At 39.6% G+C, this 22,535-nt stretch overlaps 2 protein-coding genes across 3 annotated transcripts; one reads left to right on the plus strand and one right to left on the minus strand.

Moving 5' to 3' along the window:
* Positions 1 to 183: 183 nt before the first annotated feature.
* kntc1 (kinetochore associated 1) lies at positions 184 to 19,572 on the plus strand. Of its 2 annotated transcripts, none has more exons than XM_020100958.2 (62): positions 184 to 320; positions 569 to 721; positions 827 to 947; positions 1,414 to 1,529; positions 1,737 to 1,815; positions 1,921 to 1,998; positions 2,090 to 2,124; positions 2,210 to 2,320; positions 2,582 to 2,675; positions 2,941 to 2,993; positions 3,106 to 3,218; positions 3,326 to 3,380; positions 3,481 to 3,579; positions 3,691 to 3,734; positions 3,834 to 3,899; positions 3,988 to 4,063; positions 4,241 to 4,366; positions 4,508 to 4,674; positions 4,979 to 5,090; positions 5,290 to 5,433; positions 5,523 to 5,579; positions 5,790 to 5,861; positions 5,993 to 6,112; positions 6,557 to 6,700; positions 6,800 to 6,895; positions 7,070 to 7,173; positions 7,288 to 7,390; positions 7,476 to 7,610; positions 7,727 to 7,846; positions 8,205 to 8,277; positions 8,562 to 8,629; positions 8,726 to 9,027; positions 9,189 to 9,361; positions 9,528 to 9,628; positions 9,977 to 10,121; positions 10,225 to 10,281; positions 10,372 to 10,535; positions 10,628 to 10,732; positions 10,822 to 10,950; positions 11,488 to 11,604; positions 11,746 to 11,855; positions 11,964 to 12,180; positions 12,513 to 12,602; positions 12,684 to 12,849; positions 13,669 to 13,727; positions 13,823 to 14,039; positions 14,122 to 14,195; positions 14,306 to 14,516; positions 14,682 to 14,794; positions 14,920 to 14,975; positions 15,558 to 15,636; positions 15,722 to 15,846; positions 15,948 to 16,083; positions 16,215 to 16,310; positions 16,435 to 16,491; positions 16,872 to 16,926; positions 17,131 to 17,194; positions 17,568 to 17,697; positions 17,815 to 17,904; positions 18,490 to 18,644; positions 19,108 to 19,210; positions 19,398 to 19,572. In XM_020100958.2, exons 2-62 carry the CDS (start codon positions 581 to 583, stop codon positions 19,431 to 19,433), a joined length of 6,654 nt encoding a protein of 2,217 aa, XP_019956517.1. In that variant the 5' UTR covers positions 184 to 320; positions 569 to 580; the 3' UTR covers positions 19,434 to 19,572. The 2 variants fall into 2 exon arrangements, with proteins under 2 accessions (XP_019956517.1, XP_019956519.1); XM_020100960.2 differs by having other exon boundaries at positions 3,837 to 3,899.
* Positions 19,573 to 20,129: 557 nt separating this feature from the next.
* On the minus strand, positions 20,130 to 22,023 carry LOC109638096 (hydroxycarboxylic acid receptor 3-like). Its single transcript, XM_020100886.2, has one exon. The coding sequence runs from the start codon at positions 21,935 to 21,937 to the stop codon at positions 20,942 to 20,944; it is 996 nt and encodes a 331-aa protein (XP_019956445.1). The 5' UTR covers positions 21,938 to 22,023; the 3' UTR covers positions 20,130 to 20,941.
* Between the last annotated feature and the right edge of the window lie 512 nt (positions 22,024 to 22,535).

A 22,535-nucleotide genomic window follows, 5' to 3' on the forward strand; every position in this document is an offset into this window, starting at 1 on the left:
AGGCATATTCCCTTATTTTTGCTTGTCAGGCAACATTATTTATAAACTGTGTACAGCCAAAACATGTCGCATCGACAATATAGATCAGATTCAAATCAAAGATCGATACTATCAAAGTAGCAGGGCTTCACTTGGAGTTTACTTCTGTCTGTCCCTACGAAAAAGACGCACCGCCTACGAAGCCTGCGACGGAAGCTGCAGCTGCAAGACAACACTGAGGGAAAACATCTACCTCGGATCCACAACGACCCGCCAAATTACAAAGCTAACAGAGTGGAGTTATGAGGATTGTTTCTGTCACTTTGGTCTGAGTGTTCACGGTGAGTCACTGTAAACTGTTCCTACACGTTAACCCGCATATGAACCGTTTCCCGGAGATAGCAACAGTCTTTCTTTAAAGCTGTAGCTTTGTACTTAACTCTCAAACCGCTAGCATTAGCGTTATCATAACATTGAATCGACACACTAGAGGCTAGCTTAGCTAGCCCTGTCAATGTAGCATCCCAGGTCACACTGAAGTTTTTTTAAACACCAGATTAAGTAACGATTTCGTTTTCTTCCACGTCAGGTGAAGTTCAGAATGGCGACGTGGGGCGACGTTGAGCTTCTCACCAGCGAGGACACGAGCACGGTGCGGTGCTTGGGGAGCGTGTCCCGGGAGGAGAGTGGCAGCGGCTTGTATCAGGTGGACACACTGGTCAAGATCTCCACTGCCAACGAGGTAACGTCTCCTAACCACATCAACACGATCTGTACTCCACTAGTGCAGTCTGTCATCATAAAGCACTGACCGGTGACACATGGGTGAACATGCTCCCTCCTGCAGGTGCAGACGGATCCCTGCCTCTCCTCCTCCAGTGGTTCAAACTGGAGCATCGTTGTTGCTGATAAGACTGTCATCCTGTTTGACCAGAGTTATCAGACCATCCTGTTGCTGCTTCACTTTGGTACACATCATTTATTTCATGCTCACACCCCTTTCTGCATTCTACTCTGTTTTGACAGATGTACATCAGTGTTGACAATTTATGCTGCTTTCTCCCTTTACGTCACTACCACATAAGGAATTATTCTAGCTTTTACTACATTACATATGTCTGGAAGCTTGAGTTACTTCTCAGATGACAGTGAAACCAGGGGCTCTCAAAGGGAGAAGGGTCTGAGAAATACCAAGGGGTCCCTGGCAGAAAGTGAAATCTAAATATTTTTACTACAATTTCATCCAACACTCTTGGTAAATGCATGACTATATTTGTCCTGAATTTCATACACTTCCTGAAAGAAAACATCTAAAACCAAAAATCCAGTGAAATGGGGGTCTAGTTGTTCAGTCACATGCCAGACATCAGCATGTCTTTCCAGCAATGCAAAATGTGACATCTCACAGTAATTACTGTTTAATTTATTTTTCAGAAACTGATGTGGACGCTATTGATGCGTGTCTGGAAGGACAGTTTCTTGTGGTCTGTGAAAGAAATGGAAATCTTCATTTGATCTATGTTCCCCAAAAGAGAATTCTTCTCACCAGGGTATGAAGGTTTTTTAATATCTATATGTCCCACTAAGATTACACAGTGTCTGACCTTATATTGTTATATGCCCATTCTATCTGATTTCACCTTCAAGGCTTAAAGTACAATACTCAATTGTACAGGATGGCCACAGCAGTAACAGCCCTGGTATATATTTCTAAGGTTATTTTATACTTATGTTGTGTCCTTTTTGTGATTTTGTAGGCTTTGGTAGAGAAACCATCCAGTGGAGATAAGAAAACATATCGCTATCTCATCATAGAAGAGGACAAAGCATCGTCAGGTGAATTATATGAATGGATATGAGAAATATTGAATTTGAATTCATTCTCTAGCTGTTGTACAGTATTTGATTTGAGTTGTGAACAGTTTTTTTTCTGGTTGGCAGGGATGTACCATGTTTTCCTTCTCATTAAGGATGGGTTTTTCCACATCACAAACCTTGCTTTGGCAAAGATCGAGACAGGTATAAAAATATTAGGTGCAGTCAACTTAGTTTTCTTGGAGTGACCTGTTTTTTACCTAATTAAATTTGTATTTTTCTTTTGCCAACTTAGCCATTGAAAAAATGGATTTGGGAGCTTTGAAAGAGGTAAGTTATGACAGTCTTCTTTTTTATATAACTGTTAATTTCTTTTTGAACAGAACATACATAATCACTTTTTCCCTTTATGCAGCTTCAGTCTCTCATCAAGATAGACTTCTGCTCCACTGAGGATTACCACGATGAGGGCTGTAGTACTGCAGTGATGTATAATGTGGGCAATGAAATCCACTTACTGATTGGGGTCAGTGTTTTAATTATTTATTTACAGCCTGCAGTTGTATGTTGGTTACTATATGTTGGGTACATGTCAATGAAAGCATGTTTAAAGGAACACATTTAACAAAGTCTTCTATGAACTATGATACTACAAATTATTTCTCACTTTATTTTAGCTGCACTTCATATTGGACTTAAGTCTGTTGCAGTGCTCACCTTTGTTTAAAACCTGTCTAGGAATGGTATTTACGTCTTACATAAAGTAGTAACATTATTATCTTCAAAGGGGGATAAGGAAAATGTCGTGACTCACTGGATGATGGACCCTCATCAGGCCAAGATGAGTCTTGCTCAATCCGTCAACAGTAACTTAATTCCAGGTAACCTTCAGTAAATACTGTGGCTACAGAGTTTTAATGTTTCACTTTGTGAGACACTGAGTATTTATTATAATAATATTATCAACATTTCTCTTCATTAATCAACAAATGATGAATGTGTGGGCTCAGTTTTTTTACATGTATGGTATAATTTCAAGTGTCAGGTTCAAAAAAGAAGTAAGAAAGAGAAAGAAACTGTTTTATAACAAATATAAAGTAAAATGCCAGAGTTATGATGCATAAATGTTCTCTTTATATTTTAAAGGTGTGAGAAAAATGGTGGTGGTGGAAAATCTCTTGTATCTCCTTGACACTGAGGTGAGTTCAGTGGTATCTCAATGTTATTGTTTGATATACCAGTTCATGTTATTCAATCAGAAAGTATTTGAAGTTTACATATAGATTTCCTAATATTTTTCTTTGGTCTCAGGACGTCCTGAGTCTCTGGGACCTGCATTTCCTCGTCATGATTCATTGTTGGCCTGATCTTGTCATTCACGACTTTGAACTCACCACTGAATGTGGCTCTGCTTCTATGGTGGCGTATGTATCAGTGTTTAATACATACTGTTGCTGTTAATATTATACAGAGGGCAGTGCCTCCTTTTAAACAACGCTAAAAGAAGTAAATCACTATGTTTGTGTAACAGCCAAGACAAGGGCAGCATGAAGATGATCGCACTGACAAAGCAAGACAGCAGTCAGGTATCAGTACAACTCCTTTTTAAGAAAGTTTAATAAATCGTTTAAATATTGTCTTATAACCTACTCTGAACTTGATCTGTTGGTTTTTAATTTTTTTTAGATCAACTCACTACAAATTCGACTTCTGCCCTCCATGACGATTTGCTACTCTCTGGATGTCTCCTCCGTCTCTTGTCTTGTCCAGACAAAGATAAACATGGTAGGTGAAAAAACATAATTGAATTATGATATGTATGAATTTTGCTTGTGTTATTTCTTTGTGTTGAAATCGCTGCTCATTTGATTCAATAGCTTTGTTGTCTGATTTCAGGACACAATTTATTTAGTTGAGGGGATTTGTCAGGACCCAGAAAGGTAGGAAACGTCTTGTGTGATTCGTTTGAAGTTAAGTCACAACTAACATGTAAAGGTAAATGTTTTAAAATCATCTATTGTTTTTTTTTCTTGTTTAAGTAGTGGAGGAGAGAATATATCCTCTGTTGTTGTCAGATGCTTCACAGAGGCGTTGCCTGAAAACAGGTATCTAATTATACTACATAGACACATACACAAACATTGCTTGAGTTCTGATGTAATCTGACCTTCTTGACTTTTCTACTGTTCCTAGACTTAGCAGACTTCTTCACAAACACATGTTTGAAGAGGCTGAGAAGTTTGCCATCACATTTGAGCTCGATTTAGAGGTATGTGTGTCTGTTCTCAGGCCTCAGTGTTCATAAGAGTAACATAGTTGCTATTTGACCAAAGAAGTGGGCTTTTAAAGTAGAAATATACTTTAATATTGCAGAGTGGAGATGCAGTTGTTGTCATTTCCAAGCCTAACCTGGGCTGCATACAGCTAACATCCTGTTTTTGTTCAGCTTGTTTATAAGGTGAAGCTTGACTTTGTGCTGGAGCAGCTGGCCTCTGCATCAGTGGGTGGATATGGACAAGATGTGTGGTCTGATCTTGTGGATGAGGCCAAAACCAACCTGATGAAGATCACAGTAAGTGTCACAGATTGGAGCCGTCTCAGTATTTTATCTAATCTCCCTTTCCTGTTCCACTGTGTTGATTATACAAAAAATTTAACCAGTACCAAGTATCAACCTGCTTCTAAATAGATGTTGTTTTTTTCTGCTACCTAGGATGAGCAGTATGTGGTGGAATACTGCCTCAAAGCACCATGGCCAACCTTTGACACAGCAGAGAAGATGCTAAACCACGCTGCCACTCGATATTCGTCTTTACAGATCCAAGAGGCCTTGGCCAGACTGGCAACGTTCTGTAGCCTCTACAGCCTGGAAAATTTCAAGTAGGTTCAGTGGCCAAGAGTTTGTTTTTGGGTGGCTGTGGCTCAGGAGGTAGAGCGGGTTGTCCACTAAAGAGGGTGGCGCAACCCCCTTGGGAAAGACACTTAACCCTGAATTGGGCCTTGTCTGTGTCAGCAGTGTGTGAATGATGTGGGATAGAAAAAGTCCTGCATATAGAAGCGTCATGTGAATGGGTGAAAAGTATTCCAATTACCATTTGTTACACAGTAAAAAATTTCCATAATGCAGTTTTTCCATTTATGCACATTCATTTGTGACCTCTGTATGTTTCTCTGTCACCCATAGTGGCATTGCCTGGATCGAGTTTCTGAACAGCACCGACATTTTAGGAGACATTCTGACGCACCTAAGAGAAGGAGACATGAAGGGTGCTCAGCTCCTTTGGCTCAGATATGAGGTAATAAATAACGAAATCATCAAAAGGACTGTTCAAAGTTTCCCATTATCATTTTTGTGTATATACACTACAGCAATAATGGTGATGCATTAATTCGATCCATACATCAATAAAAATGGCCAAACAAGCAAAGCTGATTTCTTCAACATTGTCGTCTTCTGTCTGTTGTGATGTTGTTTACTGTTGTGTTTTTTGACAGGGTCAGGTTGGATTGGAGTTTGATGAGTGCCAGCTTGAAGCTGTGCTCAGTGCCATCCCAGAGGACGTGAAGTCCCAAGATCTCTGTCCATGGTTTAGGACAGTTTTTGTTCCCTTTGTGAGGAGAGTTCTCCCAACAGGACAAGTACGATACATTCCTTCAAGCATAAAGTACTTTTATCCTCACCATGTGCTCTTATGTTTTCACTACTAAAAGTTTTGTCTTTATCATAGAGAATCCTGGCAAGATGGCTAGAGCAGAGGGCGAGGAATCTGGAGCTGACAGAAAAGGTAAAATGAAAAACCAGCGGACATTATCCACGTTGATTTAGATGAGTAGAGAAAAGCAATGCTAATAATAATTAGTGAAGTAGGGAAACATGCTGTTGATCAGTTGTTCAAATCATCTTTCTAGATTACTTTATTTTTTTCAACTAGTAAAACCTTTGAGTTGGTCACCTTAGTTTGAACAACAATGATAAATGCAACTTGTTTTTCCAGGGAGCTTGGCCACAGAATGGGTTTGACTTGGCAGTGCTTGGACTGCCCTCTTTATGGACATGGATGAAATCTGTAAGTTGGCCACATTTCCTGTCTGTGCTTTGAATGACGGTGTGCACTCAGTTATGATCTACCTGTGAGAATATATGTAACTGAAAGGGCAAGACTCAAATTGTTTCTTTTCTTTCTTTTTTTTTTATCAGGATGATAATTACGGTGCAGAGGAGATCGAGAATCTCAAGTCTCTGGTGTCGAACCTTCATCGGCTGCTGGACCTTCACCGCAAATACAGCTGCAGACTTTCACTTTCCGTCTTTGAGAAGGTGTGTCTTTTATTAGTGATGTAATCAAATTACACCTGTGCTTCAATTAAATATTTAAGCAAAACTTAGAAAAGTGGCTAAAATAGCAATGAAAGCGAAGCAAGTAAATAATCTGTAGTAGTTTGCCTTATAATCCAGCAGAGGGCGCTCACTATCATTTTGATATGTTGAACATATTCAAAGGCATTCAAATTCGGTCAAACTTGATATTTGAATAAAGTGACAGCCCACAGCTCTAACGTCTGATTAGAGGTATCAAATTGTATCATGGATTTTTACCATGTTGTTTCATCAAGGAAACAAAATTGCTAAATACATTGCAACCTTGTCGCCATAAATCACATCATTTAGCAAAATGTTCAGTTTTCACAAATGTAAATAGAGACATATTCTTAGTACATTTTAATTACTTATGACATTTTTCTCCTTTTGTGAATTTGAAAGGGAAGTGTACGGAGCGTCGCATTCTTCATGCTGGACAAAGTGTTGGCTCCAGAGCTGATCGCTGCCACAGTGGAAAACAGCATCCTGCCCTATGCTGAAGAGCATGACATTCCTTTTGATGAGCTACTTCTGCAGTATATCAAGGTAAACCTCTGCCACAGCCTGACCTACGGGGGATTTAAAAAACTGTTTTCCTAGTGTGCGATGACACCTGTTATTCCCTCTCAATCTCATCTTTACTAGGATCTGCTGGAGCGCTGCAGTTCTCAGACCACGACACTTTTCACAGAGTGGGAAGCTAAAGCAGTGGCTGTACTTGGCTGCATGACAGATACTGACGTAGGTTTCTCAGCAACACTTCACATACAACACAGTTCACAACATGCTCAAGGTTCATGAGCGCAGGTACTTCAGTTGAACCGAAATCTGCCTCAACAGCAGCAGAAGAGCCAGTAAATAAGATGGAGAAAAACAGTTACATTTCAAATCTCACATTATTGTATTTCCTGTCAGCTGATGGTGGATGCTGTGCTGGAGATCATGCAGAAAGCTGTCGTACCCTGGAGTAATGTGGTGGAAAAACTGGTTCAGCAGTACCTTGAGATGGATGGACCAAAGTATGTTTTTTTTTTTTTCACCTTACATTTTGATGTGACAAGATGAACTAGCATGTATTTATAGATGTTATTCATATATTTATATGATCTTCCTCCATCTGCTTTATTTTCCAGACAAGAGCTTCTCAAGGAGAGCTACCGTCTGATGGAGATAAGGAAACTTCTCCGTGGCTATGGGATCCGTAACTTCAACTTGTCTAACAACACTCAAATTTTGGTATGTTTGATTTAATTAATTATTAGACATGTGACTTCTGTTATACCTGACTATACATTTTCTGATTCTTATATATCTTCCTCAGACACTGATTAGATACATCCTGAAGCAAGACTTGCCAATGTCTTTAGAAGACTCCCTGACACTTGCAGAGGCGTACAAACTTCCAACCTCCCAGATAAATTATTTGTATCTCATCCAGCTGATTGGTCAAGGCAAGGTATGCTGATCTGTGTGGGAAAATGAAATCACAAAATTGTTTATTTTGTATCTTTATATTCCTTCTTGGCATGTTTGTAGGAATTTCAATTTTTAATTTTTTTCTTCTGCCTTCAGACTGAGGAATGCATGACGGTCCTGAAGAGGCTGGCGTCTGCAGAGGCAGAAATTGTGTTTGAGCGTCTCACATCCTGGGCTCGGCTGCAGCTGGAGGACAAAGCCCACATATCTGACGAGGTGAGATTTTAAGTAGATGTATCCAAGGCTCAATTTTGTAGATTCAATATTAAAAATGTTTGATTGATACTTTTTTTAAGCTGCTTTATAAAACTAAAGGGTTAGGGTTAAGGTTTTTCTTGCTTAGCAGCAAATGTTACTTCAGTGTTGCATCTCGCTCACAGATATCTGATCTCATGTCCCAGGATTTTTCCTGCGTATCTATTAAAACAAACCCATGTGATCCCATGTTTACATAAATGGCGCAAAATATGTCTGGAAGTAGATCATACTTGAAATTATCACCTCAAGATGTGAACATAAAAAGTAGAACATCATTATGGTGACTATAGTTTTCATTCTGGCCTTGCCTTAACAGCATAAGAAGCATAAGATGGTCATAGCTCAGGTGATGGTGGAGGCTCTGAAATACCTGCACATCATCCAAAAACGTAAGTCTTCACTCAACTCAATTCTAAAACATGAACAGCAGGGTGACATAGGGAGCACATCACCTCAAATTTTGAAACCAAGTCATTACATCCGATACATTCATTATACCTCGTTTACCTGTTTTTTTGCCATCTGGAGCAGTAAAACATCACAGATTTTTAAAGCACTTTTTGTATTTCTTTCATCTGTAATGATATAAAGACAGCAATGACTGTCTGAAGGCAGCTCACAGACAAAAATGAGGGAAATAAGTGTCTGAACATCCTTTTCATGTCCTCTGCAGATGATGCTCTTAAAAGCATGGAGTGTGAGAACAACCTCATCATGTTCAAGGCGATCGCCAACCTACAGGTGACCTTCTGTTAAGCAATGCTTTTAAAATGTTATTCTATCTGTTCTATGATTTTATGTTTAACCTGCAGTCTTTTTTGTCTATTTCTTCATCAGGAGGACTTTGATGTTTTCTTCACACCATCTAACTATGAGGATCCAGACATGAGAAAACAGATCCAGGACCATCATATCACAGCCTATGAAAACACACGTGGTCGCCGTTCATCTAAGGGCAAATCTATGACAACTCCGGTTGTGGCTAACGATCCAGATGGGAAAACCAAGACGATATCCACAGAAGCTGGATTACGTCGTCTAGGAAGACAGCTGCAGCGCACTGAACAGGAGCTCTGGTCTGACTTGGCCCTCCGAGCGTTAAGAGTGGGAAAGGTGGACAAGGCCCTCAAGATCCTCAGGTTTGGACGTATGAATGCAGCGATGGTAAACTGTTAGTGCTAGTAATCTTTCCACCGATGTGTTCTCTCTAAAATTATTGGTACTTTGATTCAATATTTAAAGTGTTGCAATGTATTTGGAGAATTTAAAGTTTTTTTTTCTTTTTCCGTTGTGTCTACAGTGAGCTGTATGAACACCACTGTAACACCAGCACAGGGAAAGTTTTGTTCACTGCTGCCAAGACATTATGTCAGATGCTTGAAGCAGATGTGCCAATGGTGCTTCCTGATAACACAGACTTGCCAGCAGTCATCCATGATCTGGCCTGTCAGGCCATCACTGTGTGCCATTCAGGTAAAGAACACATAACAATAATGTTCTCGCTGTGCGTGTGGCTGCGTGTGTTCATGCCTGCGGATATCACTGCGTGATGGTGCTTAGATTTTTAAGGTGTTGGTTTAATCGTGTACAGTAAAAACTGCTTCAGTTTCAAAATACATAAATATAATCACTCTTCCAGATTTGCTCCTGGACTGTCTGGAGCTTTGCAAGTGCACACGGATAGCCATGGATGTCTATCATCAGTGTCAGTTATCAGACAACTATGGTTTTATAGCAAAGGTCAGTATATTGTCTTTTCCTAAAGAAAAACACTTAAATTTGCTTTTAATTTATTTCAGTTTGGTTGTATTTATTTTGGTCTATGCATACTTCAGTCTTTGTCTGCAAACATTTCAATCAGCCATCATGTTTTACTTATTTACTCTAATTGGTCAATTGTTTATTGGATTTCAAGGTGTAGTTTCTGCATTCACAGTAAGACTTGGGATATAATATACATATTTTAAAAGTCACATGTTTGTCCAATAAAAGAAATAAGAGAGAAAATAATTTAATATAAGTACATAAAATTAATGGTGCTCTGCCAAAAAACAGCTGACTTTGTATTTCAACTGTGTCATATCACAGGATTTGACCTTGGAGGCAGAAAAAGATCCACATTCTCAATGGAGTTTCCAAGACGTTTTTAATGAAGACTGCATTGTTCTGGACCCAGTGTCAGTGCTCCCTGTCCAGTATGAAATTACTAACTGCCTGCTGCCGGTATCTTGGGGTAAGAAGATGCTTAAATGTATCATCTATTTAATATCCTTGTTAGGATATCATCACTCAGGCACTGAGTGGTTGGTTTAATCAGTTGCTTCCCATTCTTATAGATGCCAAACTTCACCCACTGGACTGTTCCTGTCTTTCCCACTGCTCATTTGAAGATGGTAGGCATTCAAATGGATTCTTCCATTTCTTTCTTCTTAACGTTGTAGTTTTGTTTGTTTACCTTGTGTCTTGTCTGGTCCCACATGTAGGTTCAAACTACCTGCGGCCCCTCCTGGGTCCTCTAGCCAACATGTTACAGATGTTGCAGGAGTGCAGTCAGCTGGAGCTGGCTCTCAGAGTGCTGGTCAACTCGTATGGCAGCTGCCTGCAGCACGTCACCTCCAATGTTATGGACATAAAGCTAAGCATGCAGGTATGACTGCAACATGTCCAGTGGTACTATGAATGCCGGTGCTATATATCCTCATTATAACTATCAATCAAAATCCAATGTTTGTTTTTCAGCTTTATGATACCAAAGAGCTTAAGAAGTACAATATATGCCTGAATGATCTCCAAAAGTCAACCACATCCTCACTAAATGCCGTGGCTGTGGCTCTTTTGAACAAGGTGTGTTCTTTTCCAGAGTCATGAGAGCATATTCACAGAATGTTTGTGTATTTTTAAACAACTCTATCTGTATTTTCTTTGTGCCGCAGGTGTTTAACTGGAGAGTGGTCGATTGTGATCTGGCCATTGGCCTCTGTACGCTCCTATCCAAAGCAGAAGTCTTCAAAACACTGTGGAAGGTTATTGACAACACCTGGCAAAACTATGACAAAATCCTGGTAGGCAATATGCTCACTGTTCACAACTTTAATTTCCATTTCTTGATAGAAGGTTTCGGAACCATGTGGGAACCAGAGAAATTAGTTAATGCTTGGAAACGCGAGTAAGCAGCTATTGTATGGATTTGAAGGAGCATTGCCCCCTGTAAATCTGTCTGGCTGGTTGCAGTTATCTTTCTGAAACAGTAAAAGTGACCTGCAGTTATTGAGCTGCGGAAGATAAAGCCTTTCTGCAGCACTCAGTCCACAGAACCCCGAAGCTGCTCAGTGAGAAGGTGATAAGATTAATGGACCTCAAGATAAACAATCCACAGACAGAGAGAGATTTCCCGAATTAGTCGATGGATAATAATTTGTTTCCACAATCACAAAAGGTTGTAAATGTTGTATACCATATTTAGTGAGAATTATTAGTCATGACCCAACATAAAGCAGTTTGTTTAAACAAAGTATTTATACATAAACGTGCATGTGTACGTTCTCCATCCTTGTTATAGTTAGCAAATCTAATCAGTGAGTCTGTCTTGATTATTTCAGGCTGTGGCAAGAATCGGAGCCAATCTCTGCTGTTTGTACAATGAGCCAGAGGAACAAGAGAAGTTTCTTTCTGTCATCACTGATGCTGACTGGGGCATCAAGCTTGGAAAATTAGAGGTAATCTAACTTTTTGGCCAAGGGCAGTCTGATCAGAATTAATGTTTCCATAGAATTAGTGTCAATATATTTTGAATTTCACAAGTGGCTGTCTCTTCTACATGTCTTAACATTAATATGTGTACCCCTGCTCTCCTGCAGATTTCCATCCAGCCAGTGTTCCGTCAGCGGCCTGAGATGAAGAGTAGTCTGATCCCAGTCCTGGTGAAGAACAAGAGAATCACTCCAGACATTATTCTCCAGTACTGCAGGTCAGCAGCTCATTCTGCATTGTCAAATTTTCAGTTTATTGCAATGTGGAATATAACATTTATTTTTGGGTTGAGACTTGGCTAAAAGTCTCTTGCGTACATCTGCAGCACTTTTGGTTTGGACCGTGACAGTGTCATCAACCAGTACATTACCACCTTACTGCTGCTCCAAGAGGACGAGGAGGGTGCTGGTGACTCAGTTGCAGGCCAGATGGAGGTGCAGCCTCTGTGTCCTTCAGATGCCCTGGAGCGAGTCCTGCAGATAATCCCAATGTTACACAGCACCAGCAAGCTGACTGAAAGTCTCTGTGCTGCCCTTTTCAAGGTTTGAGCAAATAAGATGTGGAATTAGAAGAGGTATATTCAGAGTAGTTCTCATTCTCTCAAGTGTGTGAGTTAATGATTTTTAAAGACAGAAATGTTTTCAAATTTAAATTGTGATTGAATATCTTATTAATTTCACCTAGAGGCTGATTCAAGTAAAAACATGAAACAATCGTAATTAATTAATTGTCATTTAAAAATGTTTTTAAATACAATTATCCACAATGGCAAACAGATGCAACACAAGACTGTACCTGTTGTAATATCAAATTCTGTTGGTTCTGTCCCAAACAGAATTTAAGTATGGATTCACAACATGCCTTTCTTATACAGCTCAGCCCTTACAACTATGAGAGGATTGAAGTAGTGCTGAAGATCATACAGGCTGCAGATGACAATGTCACCAGCTTTTCTATAAGTCAGGTAAAAAAATACACTTTTTACATTAAGTAGTTCATTGTTATTCTCCCACAGACTTGTAAACAATATCTTTTTAATGCACAGGCCATGGCCCTTCTTCAGCACCTGAAATCCTACATGCGAGTCTCCCCTCCATCAGACATGGAGAACACTTATCTCCTGGAAAACTGCCTCATTCCGAACCACTTGTCCAACAGCAGACTGCCCTTCCACCTGCTGATGCAGACCAAACATTACTGGAAGATCATCTGTGAGTCAGAAAATTTACTTTTTATCCCTCTGCGGCGCCGACAGTTAGTGGCTAGAAACATTATGTTGTCGGGTCGTCCGTCCTTCTGTCTGTCCCATTGTGAACACAATATTTCATGAAGGCCTTGAGAGAATTTCTTCAAATTTGGTCCAAACATTCACTTGGACTCAAAGATGAACTGATTAGATTTTGGTGAATCAAGGTCAAGGTCACAGTGACCTCATGTTCTTGTGAACCTGATGTTTCAGGAACATCCAAAGTGAATTTCATTACATTTGGCACAAACATTCAACTGGACTCTAGGCTAACCTGATTAGAATTTTGTGTTCAAAGGTCAATTTCACTGTGACCTCACAAAACCTTTTTTACCTCATGAAAGTTATTTTAAGAACACCTTGGGAGACTACTCTTAAAATTGCAGTTCTATGAGTCCAGTTGTCACTAGGAATCAAAGATTAACTGAATGGTCATGGTGACCGAGTGGCAGAGGCAAACAACCACACAGCACTAACTTTAGTCCTATTTTTATTCTCCAGTATTATTGCTGACAAACTCAAATTACTCTCATGATTTTTTTAGATTTTGCTCTGGTTACCGGCATCATATAAGAATTACTTCCTTATTTAATTTATAATTTATTTAACCAGCTGTAAATCAGAATAGAGTTGTGTTCCTTAAGTGGGTGATAGATAGAAAAACACAGTTTTCTTTGTCAAGCCTCTGATGACAAGATGTTTATTTTTATTGTTAATATTTAAATGTATTAATATTATGTGTTAGTGAGATGTGTCGAGGAAACTAAAATACTTTTCTGTTAAGGTCCTGAGCTCAGTGAGGAGACCTTCCCCACTCTTCTTCTCATTAGCAAACTGATGAAGGTACAGCACACTCCTCTAAAATGTAGTCTTTAAAAATAGTTGTCCATTAAGTTTGACTGGCTTGAGTTTATTCATACCTTCTTATCTCTTTCCAGGTGAGCATTGACAAGTTATACATGTCGGCAGCAAACTATGTGTTTGAGAAGAAGATGAAGCCTCTACTCTTGGAGCAGAGGAAAAAAGGTCAAAATCAAGGCTATAAGAAGGAGACTTTCAAGGTGGCTAAAACCATGATGAAGTACATCCACTGCATCCAGAGTACAGAGTGGGCAGCGGCCACTGCCCACAAAATCACCCAGGAACTGCCACCAGGTCTAACCTACAGATCAGCCACTACGCTACACAGCTCAGTTTGTTTGCATATTGGCACTGAATTGTTTTCTGCTCCCTTCAGGCAAGGAGAAGGCTCATTCACTCAGGTTCTGTTTGGGTCTTGGGGATGCATGGCTGAAAGATCCAAACCTTGAGGTCAGTATGGGTTTTTCACCTGGAGAAAACTCTCAAATTCTCTATCTAGGGAGTTGTTTTTATGCACACATGAGTTTGTTTTAATCTACTACCCTTGGGATCCCATGCAGGAGTCAGCGAGGGCCCGAGGGGAGACCTTTCTTACCAAGCTGAAGCTGCAGTTCCAGCGTTCGGCCACTGAGAATACATTGATTGCCAACCAGCTGAACAGCCCAGAGCATCTGAAACTGACCGGGATGCCAGCCAGGCTCATAGTGGCCCTGTATGAGCACAGCAGCGTGGATCTGCGCTACAAAGAGTCGGGAGGTCAAACCTATCCTGGTGAGTAAACTTAAGTTTAGAAGCTAAAAGAAAGTTCCACAATGAGATAATTCTCTTATGATCTCAACACCCAGACCAGTGTATTGGTTTGGTATGCTGTGACTCGGAGGAGGTAATCAACAATATGGGATCTTTTTTAAATGGGATCCTTCGTCTCTGTCTCAGACATCCACACTGTGGTTAAAGAAATAGCTGCAGTCAACAACGTAGATCTCCTTAAAATCCGGAACATGATGTTGGAAAAGTGGATCTGCAAAACGGGCCCTGTTGTTGTTAAGGTTTGACAGTTTTAGCTCATCCTTTTTACTAACTCTTCATTTCCTACTAATCTACTTGTTTTGTGTTATAAAATGTAATTTAATTTGGCTCTGTACATTTTTGACAATTGTTTTTTTTAAAAAAGGATATTGGTAATCATGAATGTGTCAGCAACATTGAGGAAGACCCAGACTTAATGAGGTAAAGACATTACTGTTTTTTGCAGCATCTGAATACCTCTTGAATTATTATTATCAAAAAAGGGTTGATATGTAAATAATCTTAAAATGTTTTATTGAACTATCACTGAGATCAAAGAATTGATTTGAAAATGATATGGGATTAAGTTGCATCATCTAGTGGTTGAATACTACTATATAAAGGTCACTTTAAGGAGGGGAAATTCAATTACGAGAATAAAATTGTATTTTAAGATTTTTAGAACAGGAAGATAAGAAGATCAGCTTGTCGCCTGTGTTAAAAGATGAATGTGGAGCCTCTTGTTAAATTCTGTTTCTATTTCCTAAAAATTAGATTTCATATTTTGATTTTGGGGTGTTAAATTACAACCTAATTCTTGTAATTTCAGAATATCTTTTTCTTCAGTATGGCCCTAAGACTCCCTTGTACCTTTTTATGTACAGTTCAACATAAAACTGCCATTCTGAGTTGCCTGTTTGTTGAATGACACTCGCCTTTTCATTTTATTGTAGTTAGAGACTGTATTTATGACAACCACAGGTGCAAACACTCTGTTTATTGTGCTCTTTAAAATGTCCTCAGGGTGGTGTACATGCTGCATTCTTTGCCCGTGGATGAAGCGGTCCGTCTTCTAAATCCTATCCTATCTGCTGAAACCTGGGTGAGGAATACATCACATTGAGTCAGTAACGTTTATAGATTCTTGAGAAAGTGGCTTCGATCTAATTTTGGATTTTCTCCTTTAGCCCCTCAGTACTTCTGGGCCTCGGTTGACCTTCTGCCATCGGACTCGAGCGCTGCTTTGCCTCGTTCGTCTCGTTGATGCCGATACACTGGAGGCTCGGTTACAGATCCCCAGGACCAAAATCCAGTACGATAGTTGAAAGTGATAGTTGTTAATCAGTATGAACTTAAGTTAATTTAAATAAGGTTTATAATCATCAATACTTCTGTATTTCGTGTCTCACGCAGCTTTTACTTGAAGTGCTACATCTTTGTCTCTCAACTGGAGGCATTGAACATCCCCTACACGGTGCAGTCTTTCCTCAGTAGTCCCAAAGAGGGCTTAGTGAAAGGGCTGTGGAAGAATCACAGTCATGAGCCACAGGTACTGTCTGACATTAACACTATTACATCTTTTTTCTCAATTTTAAATTCACTATTTCAGAAAGGTTACTGGCATCACACAGGCTGTATGCAGACAAACTAGAGATAACACTTTCTGCCACCTGGTTTCAGGCGGTGCGTTTAGTGGCAGACCTGTGTTTGGAGTATCAGGTGTATGACCCTCAGCTGTGGAACAGTCTGCTTCAGAAGCTGCTCAGCTTCAACTTGGTACGAACTCATGAGCCTCGATTTAAATAAAATCCGACTCAGGTTTCACACATTTGTGATATCTGTCTGTAGTTTGTTTCTAGGTGTGAAATAAAACTTTCATGTATTTATTTTCTCCCCTCAGATCAGCCACCTTCAGAGGGTGCTAGAGGCAGTTGTAGCTGTGCCTACACTGTGGGAGGTGAAGTTGATTCATTTTAAAGATTGAAACTCTGTGTGTTTGTTGTTTCATTTTCATACATAATGTAAAATGTTGTCCCAAAGTGTATATTACATAAATTACAACACAAGAAACATAACTGACACAACCTGCACCAGAACCACTGCTCAGATATATATATATATATATATGGCGGATGTGTTTGTGTATACATTTTCCTTTTGTGGCTTGGGTGAAACCAAGAAAGATGCATGTCGTGTTTTTTAACCACTCCACCACCGGATGTCCTGTTTGAACATATGATGGGCCAAAAGTTGTAAGGAAACACTTATTACCATGACTGCTGAAATATGACAAAGGTTATTTTGTCACTTTTTTAATGTATTTAATTCTCTCTCCAGATTACTAGTTTCACCAGGACCTGGAGGAGTATGATACTGGCACCTTTTGTCTCAGGTACTAGATTTATAACTTAATTTCACCTCTATTGACAAACAACATGGATTAACTTGTCTTGATACTGACTGATGTTTTATCATACAACATTCTGGTAAAATTACATAATTTTGTTCGGCTTCATTTTCATAATATAAATGTTTCACTGGTTGGTATATCTCTGAAATGCTCCTCATTGTCTTATCTCTTTTAATTTGGTGACAGCTTCTGTTCCTCTGAGTCCTGATCAACAGGAAACACTCTACAGGACCTTTGTTCTCCTCCTCAAGTATGATTTAGTTCTGTTCTGTTCGTTATATCTACCAATGTTAAAAAATAAAATAGAAAAAACAAATCCTGGATCTGCCCCCCTGATCAGGATCCTTGCTTGAATTTAATGAGTTTTTTCTCAACCCATGTCTCATTTTCCCAACACGTCTCCTAGAAATCCATTCAGTCATTTTTGTGTAATCTCCTTGACAAACGAACAAACCAACCAACAACCAAAATTCACTTCCTAAACAGAGCTGACAAATTCCAGTATATCAAACCTGGCTGCATGAAAAAATTGGAAGTGACCTTTATTAATTTATCAAACAAAGCAGCGATGAGCTGAATTATTTATCATATTGTCTTCACATTGACTCGTCTTTCTTCCCAAGGTGCCCTTTCCTGTTGAATTTGGATCTGATAGGAATTGCAAATCGCTTTGCACAGTTCAATCTGCCCGCCTTTGCCCTGGGAACTCTCCTTCTCATCCCCTGTGCCAATAAAAAGGCTCAGCAGATCCAGGTGAGTACATCCATGTCAGTACAACATGTTAGAAATAACTGTTTGGAAGAACAATAAGTTTTAGGCTCTAAATGTAAATGCATATCATGACCACCTGTGTGTTTTTCCTGCTTGCAGGGCTTTCTGTCCGTCTGTAGCCCGGTCACCGTCCTTGAGCAGGTGGAGGAGCTTATGACCACTGGTGAACTGGCTGGAATCCCCTCAAAGGTTTGAGGTTTATTTAGGTTACATGTGTATTTAGACTCTTTGTGCCACACAAGAACTGACATGTCAACTTTTTTCAAGCAGGGTGGCTGCAGGTCCTTAAAAAGTATTAATTTTACAAAGAAAAGGCATTAAAAGTTCTTAAAAGGTTTTAAATTTAAATTAACATTTAAAAAGCTTGAAAAATGTTTTGCGCAAACATTGTATGTTGCATATGTGTCTATTGCAGCCTTACAGTGTTACATGTTGTGTAAACTTTGATGCTGTTTGTAAAGGTTAAGTCAAGATAGATGTGAACAGGAAACACAGTCGGATGAGTCTGATGGGGTAAAGATTGTGGAGGTGTTGGTTTTACTGCATCCAAACTGTTTACCCGTCTGAAAATGTGTAAATAAAAATAACACTTCATGCAGAGTTATGTGTGTCTGTATGAGAGGGTGTGTGCTTGTGTGTCTGAAGAGAAAAGGGAGCTCTAGTGCCCTGAAATGTATTTGGATTGTTGCAACCTTTATAGCCATTTCTTTTTATTTCAATTCAACTGTTACATGATGTCACCACATGACATGATTGTCTTTATGACTCCCCCAGATCAGGGAAACTGTTCTAACTTTCATCAGCCAAAATGGGCAGCACCAGAAACTGATGAGGACCAAACACTTCAAGCATCTGAAGGAGCTCATGGTGTCAAGTGGCCACCCCGAGCAAGTGAAAGACCTGGTGGACTACCTGATCAGCCAGAACTGGTAATTTTTTTGCTTATTTAAATGTTTTCTCCCTCTGGCACTAAATATCACAGGAAAGCAAAAAAAACATCTCTGATCTGACTTGCTTTTAGTTTAGTGTCCAGTGGCTCAATGTTGGACACAAAGTTTGGACATGTGACCTTTGGTCCAAACACAGTATTTCAAACTGAATTTCGTCACCTCTACATCCAGTTTATCCCCTGAAGGCAGGAAAACCGTACAAACTGTGTTCTGGGAGTTCTAACTGAGCTATAAAGATGTTTGAATATTTGGTTTTAATTTTATGTAAAGCCATGGAATCAGTTCATTTTGAGTTTTACACGGCTTGAAACCTGTGTAACTACAAAATGGCACCTGGTGTCTGAGGACCTTTGACAAAACAAAACCTACATTAAGCTTTTGACCTTTTTAAATGTATGATGCGAGTTCTGCACGTCAGATTCTTCTTATATCTGCTCTTCAGTCAGGATGATGCTGATTCGCTCGTTCGTGAGTACATTAAGCACAGAGAGCATCAGGGAGGGAAAACGCTGACAAACGGCTCCCCGTCACCAAGCTGCATGAAGGTAACTGAAGCCAGATCAACCTGGGACAAACACCCCACCACGACATAAATAAATAACCTGGTGTTTGATGACATTAAACTGTTATTGATGTAGGGCATGACACTATTATTTCACTATCACATCTCTGGGATTATCAGCGATAAGCGAAACACAACAATAATTCTGTGATTCCTCTTTTGATTTTCAGGAGTTTCTCCACATGCAGAATGGAGGTTCAGGATGAGCTGGATGGATTCTGTCTGTACATTGTATCATTTATCATTCTCTTGGTCCATCTGGAGCAGTGACGCAATATTTGCACTTAACATTTATCTTTGAATTGTTCATGTAATATCTGAATAAATGTCTTTCATTATCGGCAATTGCGTGTAGAAATACTTGAAATGAGTTTAGAAGCTGCAGATCAAAAATCCATGTCTTTTTAATCCAATTTTACCTTCTTAGCTCATGGCTGTTATTTACAAGCACTTTATTAGGAACTCAGTACTGTTGCTGGCTACGGCCTCCAATAACATTATATTTCTGATCTAGTCAAAAGGGAAGATTCAGGGACTTTTGGTCTCTTTCCTGAGTATTGTGAGAGGATATTTTTCATCAGTCTTTCAAGAAATAACGGATCTTGAAGTGAAAATAAGACAATTATGGTCTTGACATCAATGAGTTTCTACAGTTGAATGCAGGTTATCATTCTTCCTTTTTATTTCATATTTTAAGAGTGAGACAAACATGAAGGGTGGTTTGGCCCAGGAGGTGGAGCTATACGCTCCATTTTTCTTTCATATGCTAATATTATGTAATGTAATAGCAGGATGCAAGTAAATGTGCGCAGGTTTTATTTGGTTTATGGATCTCAATTCTTGTGGTGACTTCTGTGTATTAGAGCTTACATGTTGAAATCACATGAAACAAGAAAATATGATGAGGATGAAAATCTTTATTTATGGTTCCAGCAGCGAAGACAATTCATTGACCAAAGACTAAAAATGATCTTTACATCTGTAATTTGGTAACAATTTAATGCTTTTTCATAATTCTGGTATCATTTTTATGTGATGAAAAGATTGTTTTTAATTCATATGAGCTCATAAGAATGAATAAGACTTTATCGGAGGGGTTTAAGATGTAGTTTGGTGTCTTTAAGTTGGACAATATGTCAAAACGACAAAGTGTATTTATTATTTCACATAGCACATGAAGAAGAAATATTTTTTAAATGCAGTTAATACATAGAGAAATAAGAGTTTTCCTCTTTTCAAGAAAGTAATGTTTGGAAGATGAAATAACATGATCTTCCTTTCACAAAACCCATATGAGACGTTCAATTGCTCAGTTTGGCACATTTATGGTTTTGCTGACAGTTTTACTTGGTGTGATGTGAACAGAAGCTTATGGAGTTGATGTGAGCGGATGCTGTTCTGTAACAGACATGATTTAAGTCTTTTCTCTTCATGACCCCCTGTAAAATATTTAATCTTTTACAGTTATCTCAGAATAAGACTTGTGGCAGAGGTGGATAATGGTTTTGCTTGAATTCCTTAGTTTCATAACTTAACATTAGTTTATGTTTTGAAAAGAAAAAGCGCAGTCAATATGTACTTGATAAATATAAGAATTAAAAGTAACATTTTGTTGTCTGTTGCAGTCGCAGGACAACTTACAGAGAAAGGCTTGACCTTTGGTGAAAACCTTTAGTTGTTGCAGTTCTTCGTTATTTCCTTCTTTTCTGCGTGATCACAGCTGGCTGAGCGACTGGGAGCCGGTTTCTCGAGTTTTCCTCCCTGTGCTTTCAGTATGCTCTGCTTCGGGCAGGCAAAGTGCTTTGCGGCAGATGTTCTTGAAGGCAGGGATGGAGAAGTAGTAGACCACGGGGTCCAGCACGCTGTTGAGATAGGTCAGACTGATGGAGATGTAGAATCCACAGGTCAGGTCCTCCAAGGCGTCACAGACTTCAGATTTGGGGCGGGTGCTGGCAACCTCACTGGTCTTGAACCAAATCACCAGCTGCACGATGTTGCTCGGCAGGAAGCAGGTGATGAAGAGCACCACCACCACTGTAATGAAACACAGAGCCTTCTTGATCTTTGCATGCTGGGCCAGCTGTCTGCCTCTGAGGTGGCTGATAATGTGGAAGGTGCAGTAGAGAATCACAATCAACGGCAAATAGAAGGAAAAGAGAAACTCAAACTTGTGCCAGTTCACATTGTGGTGGGGGTCGGCCTCCACCATGAAGCTTTCACAGTACGTCCTGTTGGCATGTTTGGAAGATGGGATGAAATGTTTTGACATGAAGATGTGAGAGGTCATTGCAATGGTGACTATCCAGATTGCAAGTGATCCGAGAAAGGCTTTGAAGACACTCAAAGAGTTGATGGCATGATGGGGATGCACAACACGCATGTACCTGTCCACAGCGATGGCCATCAAGAAGAAGATACTTCCACTGCGATTCATTGCCAGCATGAACAGGCAGATGTTGCAGAAGGCCTCTCCAAAGATCCAGTTGAGCCCGGACATGTAGTAGGTGGCACGGAACGGCAGAGCCATGATGAGCAGAAAGTCGGCCATCGCCAGGCTGAAGAGCAACACCGTGCTGCTCTTCCAGGGCTTCAAGTGGAGGCAGAAGATCCAGAGGGCCAGACCATTGCCGAGGATCCCCAGAATGATCTCTGTCACCAACAGTGGAGGGAGGACTCTGATCAGCAGAGTTCCATCAAAGTGGCATTGCATGTTGAGTTGTTGTCTCTCTGGCTGCTTCAAAGAAATCACCTCCTGAGCACTGTGCAGTCTCTTAACAGAAGCATGTTTGTGGTTATTTGACAGGAAGTAGTTTGCGAAGGTTCTGCTTTATCAAGTGTTCACACATCTCTATTCCCTCTGATGTTTTAGACTGATATATAGGGCCAACAGGAAATCAACGTTATTAGTTGATTGTTGAGAAACAATTTAACCTTAAAACTTGTATAGAAATCAGTATTAAGCTCAAAGCTTTATTTTTTATTTGGATTTACACACAGAACTAAACTAAAAGTTTGTTCCAATGAACATCAACAAGTTATATCAACACAACTGATTACTTCATGAGACATTCAAGTGTGAAACTCTGACCTGAGACTCATTGCCTCCACCAAACAGGATATGCCTTCATCTGCTCTTCAATGGAAAATGACTCAAAAACTACAAGATGGATTAACACAGAATTTTGTGAGAGGATGAGGTATGAGTATAAGAGAAGAATTAGATTCAGGATTTCTTTTTCTTTGACATTGCGAGATTGGGGCTTTGTTCAATATTTTACAAATTTCTCAAACAGTACTGCAGAGATCTT

This window comes from Paralichthys olivaceus, chromosome 4 (assembly GCF_024713975.1).
Source record: "Paralichthys olivaceus isolate ysfri-2021 chromosome 4, ASM2471397v2, whole genome shotgun sequence".
Taxonomy (NCBI): Eukaryota; Metazoa; Chordata; class Actinopteri; order Pleuronectiformes; family Paralichthyidae; genus Paralichthys; species Paralichthys olivaceus.